General features: G+C 49.9%; 2 protein-coding genes across 3 annotated transcripts; one reads left to right on the forward strand and one right to left on the reverse strand.

Annotated features, from left to right (window-relative positions):
* Positions 1-5,472: 5,472 nt before the first annotated feature.
* Slc25a35 (solute carrier family 25 member 35) lies at positions 5,473-9,800 on the forward strand. 2 transcript variants are annotated; one of them, XM_037200822.1, is made up of 6 exons: positions 5,473-5,633; positions 6,020-6,466; positions 7,957-8,022; positions 8,429-8,581; positions 8,967-9,101; positions 9,244-9,800. In XM_037200822.1, the coding sequence occupies exons 2-6, from the start codon at positions 6,092-6,094 to the stop codon at positions 9,415-9,417; spliced, it is 903 nt and encodes a 300-aa protein (XP_037056717.1). In that variant the 5' UTR covers positions 5,473-5,633; positions 6,020-6,091; the 3' UTR covers positions 9,418-9,800. The 2 variants fall into 2 exon arrangements, with proteins under 2 accessions (XP_037056717.1, XP_028725247.1); XM_028869414.2 differs by having other exon boundaries at positions 5,541-5,640.
* Positions 9,773-11,224, reverse strand: Rangrf (RAN guanine nucleotide release factor). Its single transcript, XM_028869416.2, has 5 exons — positions 11,003-11,224; positions 10,798-10,914; positions 10,460-10,616; positions 10,282-10,367; positions 9,773-10,029 (listed from the first exon to the last, which is right to left on the reverse strand). The coding sequence occupies exons 1-5, from the start codon at positions 11,077-11,079 to the stop codon at positions 9,909-9,911; spliced, it is 558 nt and encodes a 185-aa protein (XP_028725249.1). The 5' UTR covers positions 11,080-11,224; the 3' UTR covers positions 9,773-9,908.
* Positions 11,225-20,883: the final 9,659 nt, after the last annotated feature.

Raw genomic sequence — 20,883 nt, forward strand, 5'->3', positions numbered from 1 at the left:
GATAACATTATTAAAAATATTTAAAAGATCAACATGGCTGGGCAATAGTGGGTCTCACCTTTAATCTCAGCACTTGGAGGCAGAGGCAGCAGAGCTCTGAGTTCGAGGCCAACCTGGTCTACAAAGTGAGTTCCAGGATAGCCAGGACTAAACAGAGAAACCCTGTGTTGAAAAACAAACAAACAAAATCAACATGAGGCTTCAGGGACCAGGAGTGGAATGCTACACTTTAAAAGTGATGCATTTGTCCAGGCGTGGTGGCGCACGCCTTTAATCCTAGCACTTAGGAGGCAGAGGCAGAAGATCTCTGTGAACTTGAGGTCAGCCTAGTCTACATTGTAAGTTCCACGGCATCCAGGGCTATGTAGTGTAGAGAGAACCAGTTAAAAGAAAAAAAAAAAAAAAAAGGTTGAAGAGGGTGAACTTGTGGTGGTTAATCTTCAATCTTCATTTTCAACTTGAGTAGATTTAAACTCACCCAGGACATACCTGTGGTTGTATCTGTGAGAGGTTAGATTTTTGGAGGACAGACCCACTCTGAATGTAGATGGTATCCTGTGGGCTGGGATTCTGGGTTGAATTTTTCCTTTTTCTTTTCTTTCTTTCTTTCTTTCTTTTTTTTTTTTTTTTTTGGTTTTTGGTTTTTTTTGTTTTTGTTTTTGTTTTTTTGAGACAGGGTTTCTCTGTGTAGCTTTGGTGCCTTTCCTGGATCTCACTCTGTAGACCAGGCTGGCATTGAACTCACAGAGATCCGCCTGGCTCTGCTGGGATTAAAGATGTGGGCCATCACCGCCCGGCTCCTGGATTGAATTTTTTAAATGAACAAAAGCCAGTTGAGCACTAGCATTCTTGAGCCATGATCCTGAATGCACCTTTCCTCCCTTAACTTTTTGTTGTTGTTGAAAAGTAACCAGCACATGGTCCAAGGATTGAAGCCTGCATCTGACGACAGCCTTTAATTTTCCACGGTGCTAGTGGTGGAACCCAGTGCCTTGCACACTCCAGGCAGCTGTTCTCCCATGGAGCTGTACACCAGCTCTTCTTTTCCTAAGACAGAATCTCATTCTGTAGCTCTGGCTGTCCTTAAACTGCAGATTCTCCTGCCGCAGCTTCCTCAGTGTCGAGATTACAAGCATGCCAGCTAGCAGCTTTTTAGAAAGCTAAGCACAGTGTGACATGCCGGTCTACCTACCCCACCGGTGCTGGAGCACAGTGTGACATGCCGGTCTACCTACCCCAGTGGTGGTGGAGCACAGTGTGACATGCCAGTCTACCTACCCCAGTGGTGTTGGAGCACAGTGTGACATGCCGGTCTACCTACCCCAGTGGTGGTAAGGCCGGCAGTTGCTTTCCTCCCCTCCCTTCTGCTATTGGCTGGAAGGACTTTGTCATCCTGGAGCTTCTACAGTGGGACTATGCCTTCCACCACCTGTGGTTCTCCACTTTATCTTCCAGGAAGAAGGACAAAGCAGGGATGTCCCCTGCTGATCACAGAGACCCTTTCCTAAGGGATTTGTAGTCTTTCTAAGGCTACAAGTTTAGGCCGCCGATCTGTGATGATTATGCTGCCTAAATAGAAATTCTAGAATTACAGGTTGAGAGTGTAGCTCAGTAGATCAGTTCTTAAAGCCCATCTCCAGCACTTAAACAAGACAAAAAGTACACACACACACACGCGTACACACACACACACACACACACACACACACACACACACACACAACATGCTGGGTGTGTGGAGCATGCCTTTCAATCCAGCACTCAAGTGGATCTCTATGAGTTTGAATCCAGCCTGGTCTACATGGTGAGTGCCAGACCAGCCAATTCTGGTTGAAAGTAATTGTCTAGGAGCTAGGGATGTACCTTGATGGTAGCATGTGTGAGGCCCTAGGTTTCATTCCAGCACCAAAAACATACCAACCAAGATATCTTTCAACATATGAATAGATAATAAATTGTGAGGCCGAATGGCGGAGGCAGAGGCAAGGGATCTCTGAGTTCAAGGCCAGCCTGGTCCAGAGAGAGAGTTCCAGGACAGCCAGAGCTATAGGGAGAGACTCTATCAATAATAACAATGATAATAACAATATCAATAATAAATGAAAATTAAGCATATATTTCTAAATCAAAGAATTAGCCTATGCTTGTAATCCCAGCACCCAGAGGGCAGAAGAATTTCAAGTTCTAGATCAGCCTGGGCTACATGAGACCCTGTCTCAAAGCAATAAAAATAATAATAAATGAGAGATTCACACACACTAGCTCCAAAAGACAAAGGTATAATAAATTGAGCAATAAAATAAACATGGACTTTGACTCAAAATATAAAACAAATATCCATGAGTCCATAGAGATATCAGTAATATAAATTAATGTGTAAATAAGTAAATATATATATATTAGTTGGATAAATATCCCATACAGAAGAATTCAATGTAGGTATTCTATTTTCATGGAGGGGAGAAATAACTCTCCCCACTTTTGTTTTATTTGTATTTTATTCTATTTATTTATTTTTTTAAGATTTACTTATTTATTTACTATGTATACAGTATTCTGCCTGCAGGCCAGAAGAGGGCACCAGATCTCATTACAGATGGTTGTGAGCCACCTTGTGGTTGCTGGGAATTGAACTCAGAACCTCTGGAAGAGTAGCCAGTGCTCTTAATCTCTGAGCCATCTCTCCAGCCCTATTTATCTATTTTTTAAAAATATTTGTTTCATTGCTGGGAAGTGGTGGTGCATGCCTTTAATCCGGGAGGCAGAGGCAGGTGGATCTCTGTGAGTCTGAGGCCAGCCTGGTCTATAGAATGAGTTCCAGGATAGCCAAGGCTACACAGAGAAACCCTGTCTTGAAAAAACAAAAACAACAACAAAAATATTTATTTTATTATTTATTAATGTCTGTGTATGTCCACATGTACATGCAGTGCCAGTACCAGAAGGGAGCATCAAATGCCTTTAGGATTGGTGTTATGGATGGCTTGTGAGCTGCCATGTGAGTGCTGGAAATTAAAACTGGATCCTCTGGAGGGAGCAGGGGCATTCAGGGAGCAGAGGCAGGCAGATCTCTGAGTTTGAGATCAGTCTGGTCTACAGTTCCAGAACAGCCAGGGCTACATAGAGAAACCCTGTCTCCAAAAACAAAAACAACAAACAAAAACCCAACCCAAACCAAACTGGGTCCTCTGGAAGTTCAGTCTGTACCCAATCCCAGTACTCAGGAGGCAGAAACAACCAGAATTCTGTGAGTTTGAGGCCAGTCTGGTCTAGTTCCAGGCCAGCCAGGGCTACATAGTGAAACCTTATCTATTAATAAACAAACAAACAAGTCTTGAAGAAAAAAATATCTTGAAGAAAAGCAAGGGAGGTTTAAGAGTCTGCCATAATTAAGGGATGGCTATGACAATTAAATGTAATTTAGTATTCTGTATGTGATCCTGAACAGAAAAAAGTCAAAGTAAAAACAAAAGAACCCTGACTAAGTTTTGGACTTCAGTCCAGAATAATGTTTTGGTGTTGTTTCATTAATCATAGCAGTACATGATAATAGTGGAAGACAGTAGATTAGGGAAAACTGCATACAGAGTACAGGAGAACACTCAATATCTTTACAATTTTTGTGCAGTGTTCAGAAAAATTAAAATGTCCAGAAAACTTCTAAAGGTTAAGATTACTCTGTTTTTTTTTTTTTGTTTTTTTGTTTTTTTTTTTCCGAGACAGGGTTTCTCTGTGTAGCCCAAGCTGGCCTCGAACTCACAGAGATCCGCCTGCCTCTGCCTCCCGAGTGCTGGGATTAAAGGTGTGCGCCACCACCGCCCAGCAAGATTGCTCTTAAAAAATAAAATAAAATAAAATAACACCTTGGGGGATTTAGTTCAGTGGCAGAGCACTTGCCTAGCAAGCACAAGGCCCTGGGTTCCGTCCTCAGCTCCAGGGGGGAAAAAAAGAAAATGAAAAGACAAAATAACAAAAATATAGCACCTTAAAATATGTCCCTCTCTAAGGCATCATCGGTCTTAAAGACAGAAAGAGCTAGCCAGTGATTCTGAATCTTTAGCATCCAGGGGCCTTGATGAAAGACAGTCAGCCAGGGTTGCCGCAGACCTTCTGGTTCAGAGGATTTCCAGCGAGGCTAAATGTATCTCTAAGTTCCCAGGTGCTGCTGCTGTAGGACCACCCTTTTGAGAACCACAGGCTGCAAACTCAGGATGTGAAACTAGGTGTGGCATCACCCTGTCACTCAGTATGGCAGCAGACTTGAAATCTTCAGCACTCCACAGGCTGAGGCAAGAGGATTTTGAGTTTGAGGCCCCTGTAGGCTACACCCCCACAAGGTTGTCTCACAAACAACAAATTATGACTCAGATCTGGCCCCCCAGGGCTCCTAGGAACCCTTCCAGACTAGGGCAGTAGGGAAATTAACAACCGCTGAGAACAATGGGTGTATGTTTGAGGAACAAAGCAGGATGAGGTTGAACATGGACAATTTGGAAAAGCCATCAGAAGATGCTCCAGGGCATCCTGACTCGGACACCACGGAAGAGAGGGCAGGGACCTCCAGGAAGTGAGAAGAATTCTGTCAACTCCCGACTTTCCAGTAAATTTAACTGAACACAAGCCCAGCACTTCCTTTGGAGTGTGTCCCACAGATACCGCTCTCATTTTACAAGGGGTTTCTGAGAAGATAAGTAACTTGCCCACCGTCAATCAGATAGTAGGAAGGAAGACACAAATCGGAACTCAGCGGTCAGTAGGGGAGCTGAGTGTTACTCAGGTGAGCCCTCTGCTTCTTCCCGCCACCCAGATGGCATCCCTAAGCCCCTGCCTTCTTTCTCCAAGCCGTCCTCTCTCTGCTCTTTTCCAGTTTCTTTCCCGCGGGTTCTTTCATGATTAACCACACGCATGACGCAAGGACAAGAGACAAGTTTGCTCCCTGTAATCTAAGCCTCGCTGGAGAGGGGATGGAAATCCTTGTCTTGACCTGCCCGGCTTCCTCTAGGTCACCGTGAGGATCAAGAGCTTAATAAGAAGATCAAGCTTCGCTCCCTGGCTGGCCTTCAAGTCTCTCTCCGTCGGCCCCCGCAGCTAGCCACACCCTAGTTCTAGACACTACACACATTTTTATTCGGCCGTAGGGGATGGGTGCTGTCCAGCAGGTGTGCCCCGTCTCCCCGGAGGGCGGGACCGCTGTTTCCGGGCTGTCCTGGCATCCGAACAGCGCTGGGCGTGGCTGCGGTCAGGCAACCCCAAACCCAGATGACCTGGGCTAGAGGACGACCGCAGGGAGCGCGCCACCCGCAGGAGGAGCTGCCCAACCCTCTGCTCTCAGCCTCTGCATCTGCTCGGGAACCCACGGCCCACCCTCAACTCCCGGACAGCGAGAAAACCTCCGCGCCTCGGGCACCCGGCGGAGACCGAGTCGCAGGCCCGGGAGCCGGGGCGACGAGAGTTAACCCAACCTGCTCCCTCGGAGGCCGAGGGCCGGGCCGCTGCGAGCACCTCCCATTGGCCGCCGAGCCGGCTCGGCGTTCATTGGCGGAGGCGCTCGGCTGCGGCTCTTGGAGAGTCCCCATTGGCGCTGCGTTCCACGGACTGTAGCGAGGCGGCCCGGCCTCCGCAAGCTACCCCGGGTAAAAGGTGCTCCAGCTCCGTAGCTACCTTGCCACGCTCATGCTTAGCCCGAATCCGAACTTCCCAGGCGACCCTCCTCTTGCTTGTCGCCACGCCCCCTCCAGGTCTTCCCTCTGATCCTTTTCTTCTTGTTGTTTTTCTGTTGCCTGCTTCTCCAGCTACCATTTCCCAACTCCGCGTTTTCCTAAAATACTCCCAGGTCCCCCTAGCCTGTCATCCCTGGCATCTGCCACCTTCTAACTTCTGCTCCTCCTTGACCTCAGATCCCTTGGTCAACAGGGCCTTCTCATTGCCAAGCTCTGACCCCCAAATTCCCTCTAACCTTAATTTACTTCTTGACGTTTGACCCTGACACTTTGGCTCTCTAAATTTCTACCTGTTGCAGCCTGGACTGCAAAGAGCCAGGTGTTGCCCTGACATCCACCCCTGCTTTCCAAGGCCATTTGCTACCCCCACCATGGACTTCTTGTTGAGTGGTCTGGCAGCCTGCGGGGCCTGTGTGTTCACCAATCCCCTGGAGGTTGTAAAGACCAGAATGCAATTGCAAGGAGAGCTGAAGGCCCCAGGAACCTACCAGCGCCACTACCGAAACGTCTTCCATGCCTTCTTCACCATTGGCAAGGTGGACGGCCTGGCTGCCTTGCAGAAGGGCCTGGCCCCTGCGCTCTTGTACCAGTTCCTGATGAATGGCATCCGACTGGGCACCTACGGGCTGGCGGAGGCTAGGGGATACCTGCACACTCATGAAGGTGTCCTCAGTCCTGTGCGCAGCGCTGCAGCTGGGGCCCTCGCTGGGGTCATGGGAGCCTATCTGGGAAGCCCAATCTACATGGTAAGAAGGGGGTCTTGTCTGGGGCCTTCAAGAAAGACCCTCGGGGTCTGCCCTTCATAAGGGCACTGGTGACCGGGTGCTGTCTCCCTGTAAGCAGGAAACGCTAAAGGAAAGGGGTGGCAAGCTTCAAGGCCTTGGATCTGCCTTGTACACACCCACCCAACTGACTGCATTGTGCTCATGAAGATTACAGATTTTGCTCCTAGAGACTTCTTTGAGCGGGTTGGGGGAGTGAGGGGGAAGGGGGGTGTCGTTCGTTTGTTGAGGCAGGGTCTTCCTCTATAGTAGTGTCAAATTTCTTCTGTAGCACAGCCTGGCTTCCAAGTCAAGGTCCAACCTAGTTTTCAGTGCTTCAGTTAACAGGTGTGCATCCCTTCTGCCTACAGCTGAGCTTTGGAATCAGACTTTCTGGAACTCAGATCCTGGCTTTGAAAATTATTCATTGTTACCACATCTATAAAACAGGGATAATTATAGACTTTTGTGTGGTTGTCAGGAGGATTAAAGGAGACAAGTGAGATGGACATGTGAAGCATTTGACAATCCTTCTTTCTTTCTTATTTATTTATTTTTGGACACAGGGTCTGGCTACATGATCTAGACTGGCCTGAAACTCACTATGAGCCCAAGCTGGCCTCTTGATCCTCCTTGCCTCTGCCACCGAAGTGCTTCGAATACAAACGTGCCACCATGACCAGCGATCCTGTAGCTTTTATTGTCTTACTATTGCCTTAACACTGAGGTTGACTTTGTGTAGGCAGGATGAGGAATCTGAGTGATATGGATTAATGAGTGTAGGATCGAGAGGATCCTGGGCATCACAGACTTGCAATCTCACAGTTTACTCCTTTGAGTTATCAAATATAGGTGAAGGGTTAGGAGCCTGAGACCCAGAGATGTCAAGGTCTCACAGCTGTTTATTGTTGGGGCTAGGCCAGGCTTAGTGCAGCTAAGAGAAGGAGATGATCTCTAGGAGAGCCAACTTGGTCTCACTCGTAATGGATGAGATTTGAAGACAAAGGCATCTTCAAAGTCAACTGAATTCACACCCCTTTGGGTCCTGGGGGCCAAAGAACACATTTTGGGTACTCAGACAAGGGAGGCTGGTGGAGCTGGCGGTTGGAGACCTGGTCTGGAATGGGAGCTGGCACAAGAGGCTAGACACCCAGATCTTGCCTAATATGAAATCTTAAGAAATATTGCCATTCTCCAGCCTCCATGCCCCACCCCCAGCCCCAAGGGAAGTAGGATGTGGAGGGGGCGGGGTATCTTGTAGTGCTAGGAGGTCTGTCCTCTGGGACCGCAGCCAAGGGACACAGACTCTCGTGACCAATTTGTTAAGTGGGAACAACAGTAATTATCAGATTAAAAAGAATATATTCGTTGCTTAATACCCTAGAGGAGGTGTGAGGGGTTTGGGTGTTTTGCTCTCCGTGGTGGGAAGATGACCACTGGGGCACAGGCTGTGATACTCACTCTCTTGTCCTCAGGTGAAGACACACCTCCAGGCACAGGCAGCCTCTGAAATCGCTGTAGGGCACCAGTATAAGCATGAGGTGAGGGTTCCCGAAGCCCCTGGAGTCCCCAGCCCTCTCCCCCCGTTGTCTCCCAGCTTTCTGCTCCACCTTTAGTCACTGCTCTGCCCAACCCCATCAGGTCCCACTCCTCGGCCCCTGGAGCCCATCCTGACCCTCGCCTGCCCTCGTTCCTCAAGTCTCCCACACCTGTTTCCCCTGCCCCAGTCTCTTGACCCGCTACTGACCTCCCTTCCGTACCTCCAGCCTCAACTCTTGAGTTGGCAAACGTCAGTAGACACCTGAGGGCCCCTGTCCTGGCTCTAAGCCTACCCTGAACTGGTTGTCTGGGCAATGGGTACATGATCCTTGGAAGTGTTATTAGGAGGCAGTCCCTGATGGTGGGGTGACTGAACCCCAACCCCATGGTCTTTCCTGCCCCCACCAGGGCATGTTTCATGCACTAACCAAGATTGGCCAGAAACATGGTCTGGTGGGGCTGTGGCGTGGGGCCGTGGGCGGCCTGCCCAGAGTTGTCATCGGCTCTTCTACCCAGCTGTGCACCTTCTCATCCACCAAGGACCTCTTGATTCAGTGGGAGGTACTGCCAGGGGAGGGGTGGGCCCATCCCTGGACCGCGGAACAAGGGTGCAAGAAGGGAGGTGGGCCCTGGATGGGATGGGATGGGTTCAAAAGGGAGGGAGCGGCAGGAGGGCTGGGGTCAAGGGTGCAAGAAGGGAGGTGGGCCCTGGATGGGATGGGATGGGTTCAAAAGGGAGGGAGCGGCAGGAGGGCTGGGGTCGCCATCATCTCCTGCCAGAAGGGGTACCTAATAAGCCCTCTGGGCACTCCTCCTTCAGAGTTATCACACTGTGTTATCTCGGGTGGTATGGAAGCTCCTAGAAACTGTGTTTCCAGGGCAGGGCCTGTCCTACCCTAAGGCTGAATGACTGTGTGGTTGATAAAATTCTTTCTCTTTCTTATAGATCTTTCCTCCCCAGAGCTGGAAGGTGGCTCTGGCGGCTGCCATGGTGAGTGGCGTCGCAGTAGTCACGGCCATGACACCCTTTGATGTGGCCAGCACAAGGCTCTATAACCAACCCACTGATACTCATGGCAAGGTAAGGGAGCACTGTACGGTTCGGGCTGCCAAGGAAAACTGGGGGTGGAGAGGCAGAGCCTCGGACGCTGCCTGCAAAGGTGTCTGGTCCTGGTGGGCTCTGACGTGCTCCTCCTGTGCTCTCCCTCCCTGACACGCTCCAGGGCCTCATGTACCGGGGGATCTTCGACGCTCTGCTGCAGACAGCTCGGAAAGAGGGCCTTTTTGGCATGTACAAGGGTATAGGTGCCTCCTATTTTCGCCTTGGCCCCCACACTATCCTCTCTCTCTTCTTCTGGGATCAGCTGCGCGTCTTCTACAACACATACGCCAAATGAGCCGCTCTCCTGTACTCCAAATCAACACTCCACTACTTACTCTCTCAGTGATGATTTCCTGAGCCACTGACCCTCATCCGCCTAAGGGGGACAGCCATGACCGCTCCTCTGCTCTCTTAGGGTTGAATCACTAATCTGATTCTGAACAGTAATGTATGTCCTTCCCTTGGATATTGCTTTACATTTTCCAAGCCCCCCTTCACACCCATCTCAGGGTTGAATCAGGTACCCCAAAGTATATTTCTACTGCCATTCTTGGGTCCCTCCTGCTCCTGCGCACAGCTTTAAAGTCCCCCTTCCAAGACCAGGGGGGAGACCCAGGTGTCCTCTTAAATTCAAAGCCACAGAAACTGTGTTGTTTATAAAGCAAGTTTATTTCTGCAGAGGAGGTGTCTCATGCTTGTGTCCAGGGAAGAAGTAGAAAGGGACTCTCCCCCTCTCAGACCCAGATCCCCGAGTCCTCAGCAGCAGTATGTTATGTTCCATCATCTTCACTGGGGACCAAAGATGTTGGGATCATGAAGAGTCAAACTAGTCACCAGTTGTTCAAAGTTACCCAGGCTCCAAGGTGGACATGACAGATTTTCAGGGCCAAGAGACCTGCTGTTAGAGCTTAGGGGGAGGCAACAGAGGGAGAAAGAAAATGTGGTCCAGCTTGAGGTTTACAAGATTACACTTCCTATTCCCCAGAAGACCAGGAATCCCTGACCCTCCAGCCCATTTCTGCTTCCTTGAAGGAGTCTACCAGCCAATCTGACCCACCCAGCCTGATTGTCGTCGGGGGGTGGGGGGGTGGGGGCATGGGGAGGGGGAGGGGAGGTAAGGATCCAATTGCGAACTTCCCACCCTTTCCTTTGTCCTTACGGGGGCTGATTGAAGGTGAGCAACAGATCGGTCTGGTACTGGGGCAGCCGAAGCAAGGCCTGATAGAGTGTGACATCCTTTGCTACCTAAAGGGATCAGAATTAGGATGCTTACCGGGATGGTAACTGGAGCTACCCCTCCCCCTGCTCCAGGACATCCCATCTGCCGTGGCCCTCACCTGCTGGTTTTCTTTAGCTACCTGCTGCTTGCCAGAAAGGAACCAGGCATCTTGACAACAGCCCCTCAGGGATAGGTTGTCCAAACAGAGAGGCTTCACAGATAACACGTGCACAGCCCTGGCCCCCTGCACCCCGCCAACGTCCTCAAAATGGTACCTGGGGTGGGGGGGACAGGGGTAGGAAGGGGCATCTCTGAATGACCCATACCCACCCTCGAGCCTCACTCTCTTCTGGCCGGTCCGCGATCGCCCTTGGAGTTTTCGCCCTGAATAACCGTCCAGCCCCGGGCCCCGCCCACTTCCTCGGCTCCTGGCCTCCCATTGGCTAACTTTCTCACCGCGCAGCCGCTTCGCCCCGCACGTGGGCCTGCAGCTCCAGAAGTTCCACGATCAGACTCTGGTCGGTCACGGGATGGCAGAAAACTTCTTGGTTGTCCGGGACCGGTCGGAGGTCGCTGGAAGAGGGGCAGGGACACCCTCGATGTCTCTGGCTTCTTCCCGCAACCCACCCGACCGGCTTCCGGGACGCCTGGGCTTTCTCACCTCACATCAATGGCCCCAGGGGGGAGGATGGCGGAGAAGGCGCCTCCGAACAGTGGACAGTTCCTGGTGGGCTCCATAGATCTGGAACTTGAGTCTGGACATTAGCAAGGTTTTAAAGACACCTACATGGGCCTTTGAGGCATCACTTCCTCTGGGGTTCCCGGAGCAGCCACCGCCTCCTCCCGGCCTACTAAGCTCTTGGACCTTTAAGATCTGGCCACGCCCTGCGATCACGCTGACCAATCGGCGCTCGCGCTTCGGGGGCGGGGCGATTCTCGGGGCTCTAAAGCTCCGCGCTTTGGAAGGAGCCAGAGTGTGGGGTCTGGTTTGCACTCCGGTTTGGGTTTAGGGTTTGTGACGCCCGTGCGTGTTTGCTCCTTCATTTTAAAGGAGTCGCACCTCCTAAGAAGGTCACTTGAGACCGTCCTTAAGAACAGTTGTTCACCGGGCAATGTTGGCGCACACCTTTAATCCCAGCACTAAGGAGGCAGAGGCAGGCGGATCTCTGTGAGTTCGAGTCCAGCCTGGTCTACAAAGAGAGTTCCAGGGATAGCCAGGGCTACACACAGAAACCCTGTCCAGAAAAAAGGAAAAAAAAAAAAAAAGCTAAGAACAATTAAAAGGCCTATGTAGGTGGTGGTGGGGGTGTCTTCTGAGTAAGGGGAGAATTGTTTGGGGGTGTTCTTGGGGTACTTGACCCCGAGTGGACTGACAACCAGACCACTAGTTTCCGGATCTCATGCTGGGAATTAAGGGAAACAACAGGTGCGGGTCTGGGTTGGGATTCGGACCTCAAGCCTTGACACCTAACCTGAGGATTACCGTTCTTAATCCCCTCAAATCATCCCCTTGGGAGGGTGAGGGGAAACTCTCCCCCAGTACACCTGGACCAAAGCACGGATTAAACTGTTGTATTTCCTTTACAGATTTTTAGAGTGTTCTTTTAAGTATTTGTTCAACTTTATCCTTCAGTTAATTTCTCCATTCATCCTTGATCCCTAGCACCTGGCGTAATGTTTAGACCCTGATAGGCCTAGTGGTATAGTGTTGCACTACTGAATAAATCTACTGGTGCCAATGCCTGGGAGCCAGGAGGCCACCCATGCCCTCCTGCATTCTCCGTAGTATCTATTTCCCAGCTGAGAACTGAGCATTCTCATCCTGGCCACATGAACCTCATAATTTAGTGAAATGGAGCCGAGGGTTACATGTCTGTGGATGTCTTACATTGCAATCATTTCCTTGGTGGGCCTGGCAATATAAAGGTACACCTTACCAAGGTGTAAAAGTAACAGTGGAGTCTTAAAGTTTGAGTTACAGAGCTCCTGGGAGCATCCTAGAGGTATTCCAGCCAGGACCTAGGTGTAGAAACTTGGAGGTGAGAGTGTGTACTCTAGGAAATGCAAATATACCGCGGGGTGCGGCAAGTAGATGGGGATCCTCTACCGTTAAATTCCCTTTAATCCCAGCACTCGGGAGGCAGAGCCAGGTGGATCTTTGTGAGTTCGAGGCCAGCCTGGTCTACAGAGCAAAAGGCACAAAACTACATAGAGAAACCCTGTCTCGAAAAACCAAAACAAAAACAAATTCCTCTCTCTCTTCTCTCCCTCCCTGTAACTGTGATCATGCCACCGTAACCTCCTAACACTGAGGATGTGCTACCACAGGTATGTCCCATCACACCCAGTTTGGACTCTCTATTTCTTACTGTAGGCATCTGGCTTTTCTCCAAGCTTTTCCTCATCTCCAAAGCACTGTTAGTATTGAAATGTGTCCAGGTATGGTGGCACATGCCTTTAATCCCAGCGCTGGAGAGGCAAAAGCAATCAGATCTCTATAGTTCAAGACCAGCCTGTTCTACATAGTGAGTTCCAGGGTTATGTAGGGAGACCCTTCCCAAATTAAATAAATAAATAAATAAATAAATAAAAATAAAATAAAATTGAGATGTGGATGTAGTTGGTCAATCTGTTTCTGGGTGGATACTTCTCCATAAGAGAGGGGGTGCTGCAGGCCCCCATGGGATAGAAGGAACCCGGCCGTGGACCTTTCTGTCCCTCCTCCCCACCAGAAGCAACAACAGCTCTAATTGCTTTGTACACAGTCAAGCAGATCAAAAGTCCTTGGGTAGAGACCTGCACGGACATAGATGTTAACAAGATCATAGCGCTGTGTACCAGGAACGGAGATCTAGTCACAAACCAGAGGAAGGAGAAAGCTGCTTCAGCTTTCCCCAGTGGAGTTCCTGGCGCGCCTCATGTTCAGCTGCGGGCTACAGGTAGCTGGAGACCCCTGCCCTTCCCCAGTCTCTGAGCTCAGTGACAGGATAGCAGGGAGCAGAGATGTCCCAAGGCTCAGGGGCAGATCCCTGTGGTGGAAGGCCCCTTGCCTCGGCAGATCTCGAGATCTCCGCTGTGGGCTTGCCACCTCTCTCTCGGTATCTGCCATCCCTTCTGGTCTCCTTGGTGCTGACACCTCAGCGTGTTCAAACTCCACGTGGGTCAGTTCGTTGCCATTCGGTCTGAGAAGTATCTGAGCCCGGTGGGACCCTTGGCCCAGCTGCAGCTGGGAGGAGGAGGGCCCTAGGACAAATCTGAGATGGCACACAGCTGCCCTTCTCACGGTGTGAGCGCCCCCAGCCTGCGGTGGCAGCGAACCTACAAGTGGGTCGGGTGTCCTGTGCTCCAGAATGGTCCTTGTCCTTTGAAGGAACCAAAGGACAGACTTTGAGGGGGCTGGAGAGATGGCTCCGAAGTTAAGAGCACTTGTTGCCCTTGTAGAGGACCTGGGTTCAAGTCCCAGTGCCCAAACGGTGGCTCACAACCATCTGCAACTCCAGTTCCAGGGGAACCTGTGCCCTCTTCTGACCTCCACGGGCACCGGATACACATGTGGTGCCCATATGTGCAGGCTCATGAAATAAAGTAAAATAAATCTTAAAAAAAAAAAATACTTTGCCCCTCCAGGGCCACGGCACCTCATGCCAAATATCCCTTTATGGAAGAGTTAAGGCAACATATTCTTTGTGTGCAGGAATTTTAAGCCTTCAGTCTTTGAAATTTTGGTGAGACTCATGAATACTCAGAAGAACGTGGGTAAATTGTAAAATAAAATATATAAGAATACAAGAGAAACCAGTTTGCTTTGTTTTTCATTATGTAGTCTTGGCTGAATTGGAACTTGTTATGTAGACCAGGCTGGCTCTAAACAGAGATCTCTCTACCCTTGAATGTATATGCAGTGTGTGTGTGTGTGTGTGTGTGTGTGTGTGTGTGTGTCTGCCAGGTATGTGAAGGTGTCCTTAGAGGCTGGAAGGAGGTGTCAGATCCCCTGGGAGCTGGAGTTTTGTGAGCTACCTGAGATGAGTGCTAGGGTACATACTCAAAAGTCACCTCTCCAGCCCCTTAGTTTTGAGTTTTGAGACAGGGTCTTACTATATAGTTCAATCTGGCCTTGTATTTGAGGTAATCCTTCTGCCTCAGCCTCCGAAGTGCCAGAATGTCAGTCAGGTGTGCCATCATGCCTCACTAAAAACAAAAGTATATTACTATCTTTTTTTACTTATCTTGCCAGGCATAGTGGTGCATACTTTTAATCCCAGCACTCAGGAGGCAGAGACAGGCAGATCTCTGAGTTTGAGGCCAGCCTGGTCTACAGAGTGAGTTTTAGGACAACCCTGTCTCAGAAAAAAACAAAAGGAAAACATTTTTTATTTCATTTATGTGTATGAGTATTTTGCCTGTCTCTCTCGGTGTGTGTGTATATATATATATATATATATATATATATATATATATATATATATACACACACACACCACCAGTACTCTTAAATGCTGAGCCAGTCTCCCTGCCAAAGTATATTATGTATTATTCATTTACTTATGTTTTTGTTTGTTTGCTTGTTTTTGTTTTGTTTTGGTGTTTTGAGACAGAGTTTCTCTGTGTAGCCCCAGCTGTCCTGGAACTCACTCTGTAGACCAGGCTGGCATCAAACTCACAGAGATCCACCTGCCTCTGCCTCCCGAGTGCTGTTACTAAAGGCATGGACCACCATGCCTGGCTCTTTGGGGTTTTTTTTTTGAGACAAAAGCTCACTCAGTCTAGCCCATTCAGCCCAGAATGGCCTTCCCTCGGGCTCCCGTGCCAGGTGGAAGTAGAATAAAGTACTTCAGCACACTTACAGAATCCAGAGCTTAATCAGGCTTGGGAACTGGGAACCAGCCATGGTCCTCTATAAGAACTCTTAAGGTCTGAGCCATCTCTCCAGCCCCAAGCAAATAAATCTTTTTAAAAAAGAAATTCAAGGTCATCCTTGGCTGCACAGTGAGTGCAAAACCACGAGACTCTGGCAGGGATGAGGAGGACACTCATTAGTAGTGGAAGAGGCTATTAGGTCTCAACTCTGGTCGAAGGTTAACAGAGAAGCCTATTTATATGTCAAAGTGGGCATAGCCTCCAGGTTCTCCCTGCATCCCTTAGTCCCTTCTTGCTGCTACAGGATATGGCTGGCATACCTGCCCCCTGCCCTAAACTTCTCCAGCCCAGGGGACTGGGCTGCCCTCCCTTATATAATCCAGCTGTTTGGGTACCTGGTCTCCTCCCCATCCCCCATCTACTCTCTTAGCCAGTCTCTTGGGGCCCAGGCTGCTCCTGTTGGTCGGCAGCTGCTCACACCACCACCACCACCCCACCCCACCCCACCCCACCCCGACACACACACACATGGCTCAGGGACATGTCCACTCTGATGTCCCTGCCTCTGCCTATGCTCTCCCTTTTATCTACAATAAACCTTCTCCTCCACCTCACCCAGGAGCAGTCGTATCCTTCCTCTTTAATTTTTTTTTCTTCATTCCAGTGCCTTATGTTCAATCCTTACTACTGGGGGAAAGATTAGGAGAAAGAAGGCAGGCAGATGGAACAGGCCTTTTCTTTCCCATTCTGTTTACATTGCCTTCAAAGCCAGTCAAAAAGGAAGCAGGGCCATTTTTCCTGGCAGAGTCCTGTTCAGATAATTTTATTTTCATTTCCTCTAATCACTAGGTAAACATCATCATTCATATTTTTCATGCAGGTGTGGTTACTTAAGGCCTATATTTCCAGTGCTCCTCAGGCAGAAGTAGGATCTCAAGTCTGAGGCCATCCTGGGCTACACAGAAAGTTTCAGGCTAGCTGGGACTACATTGTGAAGCCCTCCCTCACACAGTTCTTACTCTCATCTGTTCTGTTACACTGCCAGGGAGAACCGGTGAGAACATCTTACTTATTCTCCTGGGCTTTGTTTGTCTCCATGACCCAGCGCCTCCCATCGGTCCCTCCTCCTAACGTCGCTGCACTGGAGCCCAAGGTTCGTGGACAGCAGTGCTGGGACAGGCCTGTTCAGACCACAGTCCTGAGAGCTCAGGGACTACTGACGATTCCACAGCCAGTGCGCTGTAACTTCCGTCATGAGGAACCTGGGTCTGGAGCCAGCTAACAGCTCACATCCCCACCACCCCCAAAGCAAGGTACCTACCTATCCCCCCAACTCAGTTCTGGAAACCCTTCGCATCAGGCTCATGGCCCCCTGCATCTCTTACCCGTCTCCCCACATATTCCAGAGGTGGAGAGAGGATGAGAGAGTGTGTGGTATCAGGTACCAACCTGTGGCCTGCTGGAGTCTGAGGAAGGGTGTGGAGGGTGGTTCCCATCACAGCTCCTCAGAGTCCCACAGCCCTCACTGGGGAAGAGAGACCAACGATGTGACAGGGTGAGTAGGGATTCCTTGTTCTTGGACCCAGGGGGGCTTCGCTTATCCTTTCCTTGAGAACCCCTTAGGTACCATCCATTTGGGAAACGCACAGGCGCTAGTCTGTAAAGCTACTCACAGCTGAACCTTCTCATCTGAGTTATTTGGCCAAGGTCAGTTTCTTGTAAGTTCCCACAAGTGAGGTATTGTGGCGGGGGTGGGGAGTGGGGTGAGCAGGTACCACACTGTAGTGGCAAACAGAGGACTTTGCCTCCCGGCAAAGATTGGGCCAGAGCTAGGACTCAGTGGGGGAAAGAGAACAGAGCAAGGCTCTCCTCTGTTGCCCTGGATACCTTCAGGGCATCCCAGGATACTCTGGCAGTGGAAAGCCACTCTACCGGTTAGACCTGACCTTGGTGGCCATTCATTTCTCAGACCTGCCTACTCTCCCTAGATAAACTTCCTCATCCATCCACATCCCAGTGCCTCAATCCCTTCTAACTGCCTCCTGGCTATCCCCTCCTGGCTACCCTCTCCAGGATATCCCCTCTAGCATACCCCCTCCAGCATGTCCATTGATACCTCGGACTCATTAATTCCGAAGCAAAGCCTAAGATGCCTCCCAAATGTGTTCCTCTCGCCATTGGTGAAATGTTTGTATGCCCAGCGGTCCAGGGGGCAGGTCAGGGCTCTGGGCTTCGTTTGCCGGCTTGTTCTCTTCTCCGCCATCTCCTTCCTTGTCTCCTCTTCACACTTACCCCTCCACCACGTCCACCTTCTGGTTGTTTAACTTTCCACTGGTTCTCAGATCCTCCCGTTTCTCTCCATCCCTAAGGTCAACTGCTGTTCCAGGCAACACTATTGTGACGTGGTCACTCACAGCTTCCACACTGGACTCTCCACCACCTCCCATCCTCTTTCCTTCTCTGCAGCCACCACAATCTCTAAGGTCCCCAGTCTGGGGCTGAGAGTGTAACTCAGTCCAGGAGCTTGCTGAGCATGTGTGAAGTCCCGGGTTCGAGGCCGAAGCCCACATAAAGCCAGCTGTGGTAGTGAACTCTTACAACCTTAGCCCTTAGGAAGGCAGGGCAGAAGGACTGGAGTTCAAGATCATTCTCAGCTGCATGGCGAGTCGGAGGCCAGTGTAGATTACGTCAGCTCCTATCTCAAAACAGCCAGATCACCAATCTCTTCACACCTGCCCCCACACCCACCTCTTCAAGTGCTTTCCTAGGCTCTTTCTTGTCCTGGATGTTCTGCTAGGGCCTTTCCTGGTGTGTTCCTAGTTTGCTCTTCACGTTCCAGGCGGGCACATTTTCATTCAGTCAGTTCCTTGGCGTACCCTGTCTAGCCTCTGAAGCTCGGCAAACACAGTTTTCCTAGAGTGCTACCACACACACACACACACACACACACACACACACACACACACCCTCCCCCCGCCCTTTGTGCAAGCAAATGGCCGTGTGTTCTTGCCTCCAGACACCTGTGCCATTGAGAGCTCTCAAGGTAAAAGTCAGCTTCCCTCCAAGGTGCCACAATGCCAAGGTTCTTCACAATTGTGACCTGGTAGTTCGTTTCAAACCCTTTGTCCCACCCTTTCTGCTCCTGAAGCCAGACCAGACAGATGGTGTTGCCCATGTTCTTTTGTGCTGGATGACCCTGTGTCGAAGGTAAGCCTAATGGTCAGTTTACTTGGACTCATTTCTTGAAGCCCCAGAGACCCATCCAGCAGTCCCCTGAGTCTCCACCTCTGGCTGTTTGCTGCCCCCAAGTGTCCAATGAGACACTGAGGCACAGCTCCTGGAGACAACTTATCTGCAAGTTCACCTCTGCCTGGTACCCACCTCTTTTTCTGTCTCAGTTCCTTGTCTGTGCTGTAGCTTGTGTGTGTGTGTGTGTGTGTGTGTGTGTGTGTGTGTGTGTGTGTGTGTGTGTGTGAGAGAGAGAGAGACAGAGACAGAGACAGAGACACAGAGAGATCACAGTGGCAATCTGGAGGGAAGCATAGAGTACCCTGGTTAGAGGCAGCCCTCATCTGGTAGTCCCCACTGGGCCCCTTATCCATAACCCTCCTGCTGCCTGCCACCCTTTCCGGCGCCTGGGCACAGACAGAAAGCGACAGTAGTCTGGGATCGTACCCTCCTGTGAGATGGAGGAGAGAGAGGCAAGGGGGGAAGAGGAAAGGGAGGTAGAGGGAGGAGGGAAGAGGAAGAGAAACTAATGGTGTCAAGTTGGTGTCCCTCATTGACCTGACGACAAGAACTTTGTAACTCTGAATGACTGGACAAACCAACAAAGGAGATAAAAAGGGGATTACACTCAGGGAGCAGCAGAGCCAATCTCCCTACAAACCAGCCCACGGAAACCACTGTCTATAAGGAGAAATCTAAAAAAAAAAAAAACTATGCCAGGGGCTGGAAAGATGGCTCAGTAGTTAAGATCACTCACTGCTCTCCAAAGGACCCTGAGTTCTTTCCCAGCACCCACTGGTGCCTCACGACAAACTGGCAACTTCCATTCCAGGGAATCCAACACCCTCTTCTGGCCAGCAAGGGCACTGCACACAGGTCGGGCATGTACATACATGCAGGCAAAGCAGCTATAGACATAGATCTTTCAAAATACATCTGGGATTGCTCAGCAGGCAAAGGCATTTCCTCTAAGCCAACTTCTGCAGTTTGTCTTCTGGCATTCCCTCGAATGCCATGGCATGTGTGCCTGCACCACTGCATCCCTCCTGCCCTAAGTAAATGTAACTTAACACATTTTTAAATTGATGTCACTTTTCAGTTTTCATATTCACTCATTTGTTCAACATAGACTTACTGGTCACTTAGCAGGTGCTAGGTACTGTTAGAATAGAGAGCAAAAACAGTTCTTAGCCGGGTGGTAGTGGCATATGCCTTTAATCCCAGCACTCAGGAGGCAGAGCCAGGCAGGGCTCTGGTGAGTTCGAGGCCAGCCTGGGCTACAGAACAAGTTCCAGGACAGGCTCCAAAGCTACACAGAGAAACTGTCTCAAAAAAACAAAACAAAACAAACAAACAAAAAATACATCCACCCCCCCCCCTCAAAAACAAAACAAGATGAAATCTAGGACAGGACTTGCTTATGAGGTTTAGATACTACTGTAAAGGGTTTTTTAAGATTCAGGAATAAGGGCTGAGGAGATAACTTGGTGGTTAAGAGCACTTGTTGCTCTTGCAGAGAACATGGCTTCAGCTAGTACCCACATGGCATTTTGCAACCATTCATAACTCCAGTTTCAGGGGATCAGATGCCCTCTTCTGATACCAGACATGCACATAATTGCAGGCAAACCACACACACATGTAAAATTAAAAAAAAAAATCAGGAATGAGAATGGGTCATCAGCCCTTCCATTCATGACACACGTCCACTGAAGGGCCACTTAGCATCTTCTATCTCTAATTTTCTTTTCTCACTCCTATCCCATTTTCTTTACAGGTGGGTAATTAAATTTTCTTTTGTTTTAGCTTTAGTTTTTTGAGACAGAGTCTCACTATGTATCCTTGGCTAGTCTGGAACTCACCATGTAAAACAGGCTGGCCTTGAACTCATAGCCTGCCTGATTGTTTCTGCATTCTGAATGCTGGGATTAAAAGTCTGGCTCACTATGCCTGGCTGAGTAATGAATTTGTGAGGACCTGTTTTTCTGGCTTCAGACAGCTGATGGGTTCAATTTTGAGATGGGTCAAGTTAAGGGCTTTGGCTGAGAAAGTTGGACAAGAGAAAATGAGATGGTTGGGGGGAAAATATTTACTGATCCTGATGTCTGCTAGCCAATAGCATGATGTGGGGGAAGGGCATGGTCAGGTGCAGGCTCTGGAATGTGTGGGGGTACAAATTTTGGTGACGACAGAACCCCAGATGAGGTGGACCGAGGTCACTGACACGGTCCAGGATAACGGACCATGCTTAGGCGGAAACCCAGCAGGGAAGTCTGGATAACTGAGGAATGATGATGCAAATCAGAGACAAGGCCACTTCCTAAAGTGCAGGCTGACATCACAGCCAAGCTGGATACCTCCCGGAGCCATCCTTTACCTCTGCAGCAAGCATTTAGTAAAGCTGACCTGGAACTTACCTGCCCCGCCTCCCAAGTGCTGGGATTAAAGGTATGCACC

Source organism: Peromyscus leucopus, chromosome 8b (genome assembly GCF_004664715.2).
Source record: "Peromyscus leucopus breed LL Stock chromosome 8b, UCI_PerLeu_2.1, whole genome shotgun sequence".
Taxonomy (NCBI): domain Eukaryota; kingdom Metazoa; phylum Chordata; class Mammalia; order Rodentia; family Cricetidae; genus Peromyscus; species Peromyscus leucopus.